Source organism: Otolemur garnettii, unplaced genomic scaffold, assembly GCF_000181295.1.
Source record: "Otolemur garnettii isolate 467f Iridium unplaced genomic scaffold, OtoGar3 scaffold00071, whole genome shotgun sequence".
Classification (NCBI taxonomy): Eukaryota; Metazoa; Chordata; class Mammalia; order Primates; family Galagidae; genus Otolemur; species Otolemur garnettii.
In genome coordinates, this window is record NW_003852466.1 from 4,087,738 (window position 1) to 4,094,090 (window position 6,353).

At 44.5% G+C, this 6,353-nt stretch overlaps 1 protein-coding gene across 3 annotated transcripts in view; it reads right to left on the reverse strand.

Annotated features, from left to right (window-relative positions):
• Nucleotides 1–6,353, reverse strand: part of LYN (LYN proto-oncogene, Src family tyrosine kinase) — a 92,894-nt gene that overhangs the window by 53,201 nt on the left and 33,340 nt on the right. For all 3 annotated transcript variants that reach the window (XM_023515403.1, XM_003793681.3, XM_023515402.1), the window contains exon 8: nucleotides 5,211–5,363. In XM_023515403.1, the coding sequence (XP_023371171.1) occupies nucleotides 5,211–5,363 (153 nt within the window). The remainder of the gene's footprint in view (nucleotides 1–5,210; nucleotides 5,364–6,353) is intronic.

Sequence of the window (6,353 nt, forward strand, 5' to 3'; positions counted from 1 at the left end):
CTGTGATGCTATGGTACTCTACCCAGGGCAACAGCTTGAGGCTCTGTCTCAAAAAAAATAAAAAATAAATAAAAATAAATAGCTAGGCATTGTGGCAGGTTCCTGTAGTCCCAGCTACTTGGGAGGCTGAGGCAAGAGGATCACTGAGCCCAAGAGTTTGAGGTTGCTGTGAGCTGTGACACCACAGCACTCTACCAGGGGTGACAAAGAGAAACTCTGTCTCTAGAAATAAAATAAAAATGTAAGACGTAAATTTTGTGTTATGCATATTTTATCACATTAAAAAAACATTAGCAAATCTATCCAAGTGATATATTTTCACAAGATTTTTATCCTCTTTCAAAAAGTTTAAATAAAAAGTAACACTCCGGGGAGAACAGGTACATACTTCCCAAGGTCCCATTCTCCTCTCTCCTGTGCATCTCGCAGGCCCCACCCGGGTACACACCAAACACAATCCTCTAACATCAGAGTGAACGTTCAGCCCATGGCCCGGCAGAAGCACATGAACAGGGAAGAGGAAGGACTGGGCAGGGGGATTTCATGTATCTAGATTAGAAGCAAACCAGTTTTTCAATCCCAGACAGGACCAATATGCTTGATCCCAAAGTGCACAATTTCAGCCCATGCTTATGTTTCAGGACACACTGGGGGCCACAGGCAGCTCCACCCACGTGTGCGCCCCACTGCTGGCTGCTCCTCCTGGCTTCCCGCCTCGCCTCTGTCCTCACACTCACAGGTACACAGTTCACTCAGCAGGTGGAGTTAATGGACTTGGTTTCTTGTCACTATCTCTCAAGTGAAAATGGCATTCAGTTCTACACCTTAATCCTGGCTCCCCAGCTGAATGAGGGGAGGATGGGACAAAATTCCAAACTATCACTTTATACACAGTGCTACTGTTTTAGGGTGAACAACTGCACCCTGGGTAAGCCCTGTCTGTGTTCCCCTTCACCACAAATATGCAATTCCTACATCAGCATTTATCCATAGGAAGGATTAGTTATAACTTTGTTTCATAATTAAAATTGGGAAAAATTCATCAAACTAGAGCCTCTGTGGCTAGAGTCAAAGTGGAAATATCAGTAAAAAATAGAGCGCACAGGGCCAGACTCTGCTGGAAGCACTTCAGGTGCATAATAATCTCATTCTTCCTTTCAACAACTGGTGAGATAGCTGTCTGCCCAATTCACTGATATGGAAACCGAGGTGAAAAGTCAAGTTAACTCGTAAACAGTTTAGCAAGCAATAGAGTATAGGGCTCTCAGATCCCAGAGCAACCTGGCTCTCTCACTGCCTTGAACGACCTTGGGTGAGTTGCTGATCTGATTCTCAATGTTGTCACTTACCAAATGGTGATAGTGATCCTACTTAGAGTGCTCCTGCAATGAACACATGAGAATATCCATGAAAATGCACCTGAGCAGGGCCTGTGGGCTGTGCGCTGCACACTTTTTCCTCCTCCTCCTCCCATCGTCTTCCTCCCTCCTGCCCCCACTTAAAACCACGGTAAGAGGGAAGAGCACACAGATGGACTAACAGCACAACTAACTTGATAGTAGTAATGTTTTTCCTGCCAAGATGCTCAGTGAAGAGAGAAGCCTTGAAAGGGAAGCCAGGGAGAGAAGGCAGAAGTCCCTGGTTCCTGACGAGAACTGGGGGATCTGAGCAGATCAGCCCAGGGAGACCGGGAGGACCACAGGGAGGATGGCAGAGATGATGGAGCTTCAGAGGGAAGAGAATGTGAACTGAGCAGATGATGAGGAAACCCTTGGGAAAGGTCATTTTACACAGTCTTAAAGAATCTTCCCACAGATGATTTATTCATGACAAAAAGGAATAAAAAAAATCATGGTAGAGAAAGCTGGTGGATCACCTTAAATAAAAGCAAACAGAACATCCACGAGAAAGGGACCATCCACCATGACTCTGGATGACCCACAGAGAGCACAGTGCACCCAGGTGGTCAGATGCAGCTCACAGGGCACAGTGTGAGCCAAATCCCAAGAAACTTCACAGAAACTTCAGTCCTGGCGCATTCTACAAACAGCTGACCTGTTTTCTACAGAATGTCAGTCTCATGAAAGATGAAGGCATGCCGGGGACTGATCCAGTTAAGACTGAAGATATGTTGAATAAGTACAAATTTGCGGTCCCACGCCAGTGAAAAATTGCCCCAAGGATGTTATTGGAACTGGGGAAATTCAGACATCAACTCTATATTAGGTAACAGTATGTATCAAGGTTGAATTTCCTCCATGTGACTACTGTACTGAGTAAGATGACAGCCCTGCTCTCAGGAGACCCAGGCTTGCGTATTTAGGAGTGAAGAGTCATCACGTCAGCAGCCTACTCCCAAGTGGTTCGACAACATATACGTGTGTAGCAGATATTAACAACCACTGAATCAAGGTCAAGGCTATACAATGTCCATTATACTATTCCTGCCCAATTCTGTGGATTAGAGAGAAAATATTAAGAAACTAATATAACTATTTTGAGAAGAAAAAAGGCAATTCATTTTTAAAAAATGAGCATGGAACAGTTTTCCAGTTCCTCAAACTAGATCAACATAGACTTAACATAAGCCCCAGCAACTGCACTTGTAGGTACATGTATACACTCAAGAGAAATGAAAATGTATGTCCACACAATAACTTGTACATAATTACTCATGGCAGCCTTATTCATCAGAGCCAAACAGCGGAAAGAACTTAAACATCCATCAGTGAGTTAGTGGGTAAACAAATGGTTGTATATTCAAACAGTGGAATATTACTTAGCCATAAAGGGATGAAATTCTGATGTGTTCTACAGTGTGAATGAACGTTGGAAACATGCTAAGTGACATGAGCCAGAAGCAAAGGGACAAATATTATATGATTCTACTCCTCTGAGGTACCTAGATTAGTCAAATTCATAGAGGAAAAAAATAAAATAGTGGTTGCTAGGGACTGAGGGGTGGCACCTGCAGCGTTATTGTTTAATGGGTACATTGTTCTCCTTAAACACTTTGGAACTTGACAGAGGTAGTGATTGAACAACACTGTGAATGTGTCAAATTCTACTGAATTGTTCACCTAAAAATGATTAATTTTATGTCATATGAATTTCATGTTCTTTTTTTTAAAAGCAGATAGGGAAATGAGGAGGAAGATGTGACTTAGACAGTAAGACCATGTCCAGGAAGGCCGGGCAAGGTGGCTCACGCTTGTAATCCTGGTACTCTAGGAGGCGAGGCAGGTGGATCGCCTGAGCTCAGGCGTATGAGACCAGCCTGATCAAGAATGAGACCCCATTTCCACTAAACATAGAAAAACTAGCCAGGCATTGTGGTGAGCACCTCTAGTCCCAGGTACTTGGGAAGCTGAGGTAGGAAGATCGCTTGAGCCCGGGAGTCAGAGATTGCTGTGAGCTATGATGTCATGGCACTCTACCCAGGGAAACAGAGTGAGACTCTGTCTCAAAAAAATAGATAAAGAAAAGAGTATGTATGGGAAAAGACATCCAACATGAGCACTCACTCTTGAATCTGCTGACCGGCACAAACACAGTGCCTGGTGTGCTCTGCCAGCTGGTTGTGAGATGTGCCAGCCAGAACGGAGAATGCAAAGTTGGGTAATTACAGTTTACCTGAATTCTGTAACATGTTCACTGTGCAGGAAGAATTAATTATATGTTGGGGCAGTATCATCTATATTTAAAAGTCACTAAAGAGAGAGGGGCAAGGCTGTGGTCCCAGGAGCCAAGATTTTAAAGGGAAAACCTGCCCCTTCACAGGTCCCTGGATGCCAAGGTGACGTGCCCACCTGACCACAGCAAGCTGGAAGCTCGCAGTTTTGTTCAACTAGGGCTGGGGAGTTTGGGGTTTTTTTGGGTTTGTTTGTTTTGTTTTGTTTTTTCCAGTTTTTGGCTGGGGCTGGGTTTGAACCCACCACCTACGGCATATGGGGCTGGCATCCTACTCCTTTGAGCCACAGGCGGGGGCTGCGGAGTTTTTAAAAGCCGTCTGCCCCTTCTGTTTAGAAATCTCATTTGCTTTCACTGAACAAAGCTGGCACGGAAAAAGTGACCAAGTTAGATATGTGTGACCTAACATCTTACCTTTTCCAGAAGCAACCATATTTCAATTAGAACCATGAACAGAGTGCTATACTTTCTTTATAAAAAAAATTGTTTTTTAAAAAATTCTTATCACAAAAAAAATTCACATTTACTACAAAACTTTTAAAAAGACAGATGGACAAAAAGAACGCCCTGCAGAAGAAAGCCATTGCCATAATTTGGGTGAGCTCTCCAGCCTGAGAAGGAAATACTTACCTTTAAGAAATAAATCAGTAGGCCGGGAAAAGGGGCTCAGCCCTGTAATCCTAGCACTCTGAAAGGCCAAGGTGGGAGGATTGCTTGAACTCAGGAGTTCAAGACCAACCTGAGCAAGAGTGAGACCACATCTCTACTAAAAATAGAAAAACTGAAGCAAGAGGATCGCTTGAGCCCAAGAGTTGGAGGTTGCTGTGAGCTATGATGATGCCATGGCACTCTACCCAGGGCGACAGCTTGAGACTCTGTCTCAAAAAATAAAAAAGAAAGAAATGAATCACTAATGACAGGCCTTGAACATCTTTAGAAACTTTCTTGGTGACCCTCAAATTATAATAAATGTGATGCTTTGTACAAACCCCAAGAATACCTTTCCTGAGATAGAAACAAATTCCCTGCACTTGAGATGTGCATCCAGGCAGCATTTTTCTTTTCTTTCTCTGGGATGCCCTGCCATCTCCTTGCTCTTTTCTCCCTGCCCTCCTCTCTCTCCTCCACCTCTCTCTCTCTCTGTCTCTCTCTTTCTCTCTCTCTGTCGCTTTCCTGTCTTACTCCCTCTCTCTAAGATAAAATAAACTTACACCTTTATATCCTAAAAAAAATATGCATCCAGGGAATCTGACGATGAGAGGCCTGAAAGAGTAGACGGAGTGATCATGATAAACACCAATTATCGTGGTAGGAGCGTTCCTAGGAGCGTTAAGAGAATTACCACGTCACAAGGGAGAGCAAGTCGTTTTTGCAGGTCACTTCTCAGCCTCAGGTAGACAGGGGACAACAACAGAAATGGTGCTTCTGATGTAACTCAGTGCCTGGCTCAGAAGCTGATAGAAATGGGCCTCCAGCTGCCATCGTCAGAGAGGACACTGGTCCTCGGGCCACACACTTACCCATCCAGACTTCCCCAAACTGTCCAGCGCCGAGCCTTTTCACCAACTTGATGGACTCTCGTGGGATCTCCCAGGCATCTTTATCCCATGGCTTCTGTGGCTTGGGGCTAATACATGCTTTCTCCAACCTTCTGCACAAGCCATCTGACTGCTCTGATTTGAAAGGGAAAACAAAGGTTAAGAAACGCAATGCTTTATATTTTACCAGTGTTTAGAAAGGAAAGTTTGGACTGTTAGTCTTATAGTATATAGCCAACCTGCCACAGTCTATAAACCTAGAATGTTTATGGGGAGTATCCTTCACATTAATTGTGACTTTTGAAATTCTTAAAAGAAAAGACAATTTAAAACATACTTAAGCCAAGGCAGGTGGATTGCCAGAGCTCAGGAGTTCAAGACCAGCCTCTGAATAAGATTGGGTCTCTAAAACTATAGCCAGCCTTGGGGCAAGGGCCTGTAGTCCCCGCTACTTGGGAAGCTGAGTCAAAAGATCCACTTGAGCCTGGCAGTTTGAGGTTGCCGTGAGCTGTGACACTACAGCACTCTACTGAGGACAACAAAGTGACACTCTGTCTCAAAAAAATACTTGATTTTACTTATTAGCACTGCTGATACATAAAAACCAAAATGACCAAAGCCAACGAACAACAGATACCTAAAGGCCGACAGGTTGTTACACTTAATAAAATGTGATTTCAGATGAGTGAAACCACATAAGCTCTACAGGGCACCAGGATGGGGACCTGGTCATGTTGCCATTGAACTTCCAGCCCTGGAACAGGGCCAGAGCATAGCATGCCTGAGACATGTGAGACAGATGCAAAAATGAATGGTGAGGGCAAGGGGAGGGAGAGGTGGTGAAACCAGAGGCACCTGTTCTCTCCACACTTGGAGACCTAAGCAGATCTATAATGTGCATTCCCTTCAAGCAGGTCCTAGAAAAGAGTAGTAGCAAGAACCACCCCACCTGACTTCAATCTCACAGGAAATGAACCCAGAGGTTACAGGTCCAGCCGTCACAAGGCTGGAAAGTGGCGCCAGAGGTAAAGGAACATTGACTTGCCACTTTAACATATTTCGGTGCGGGCTTGGTGCCTGTGGCTCAAGCGGCTAAGGCGCCAGCCACATACACCTAAGGTGGCG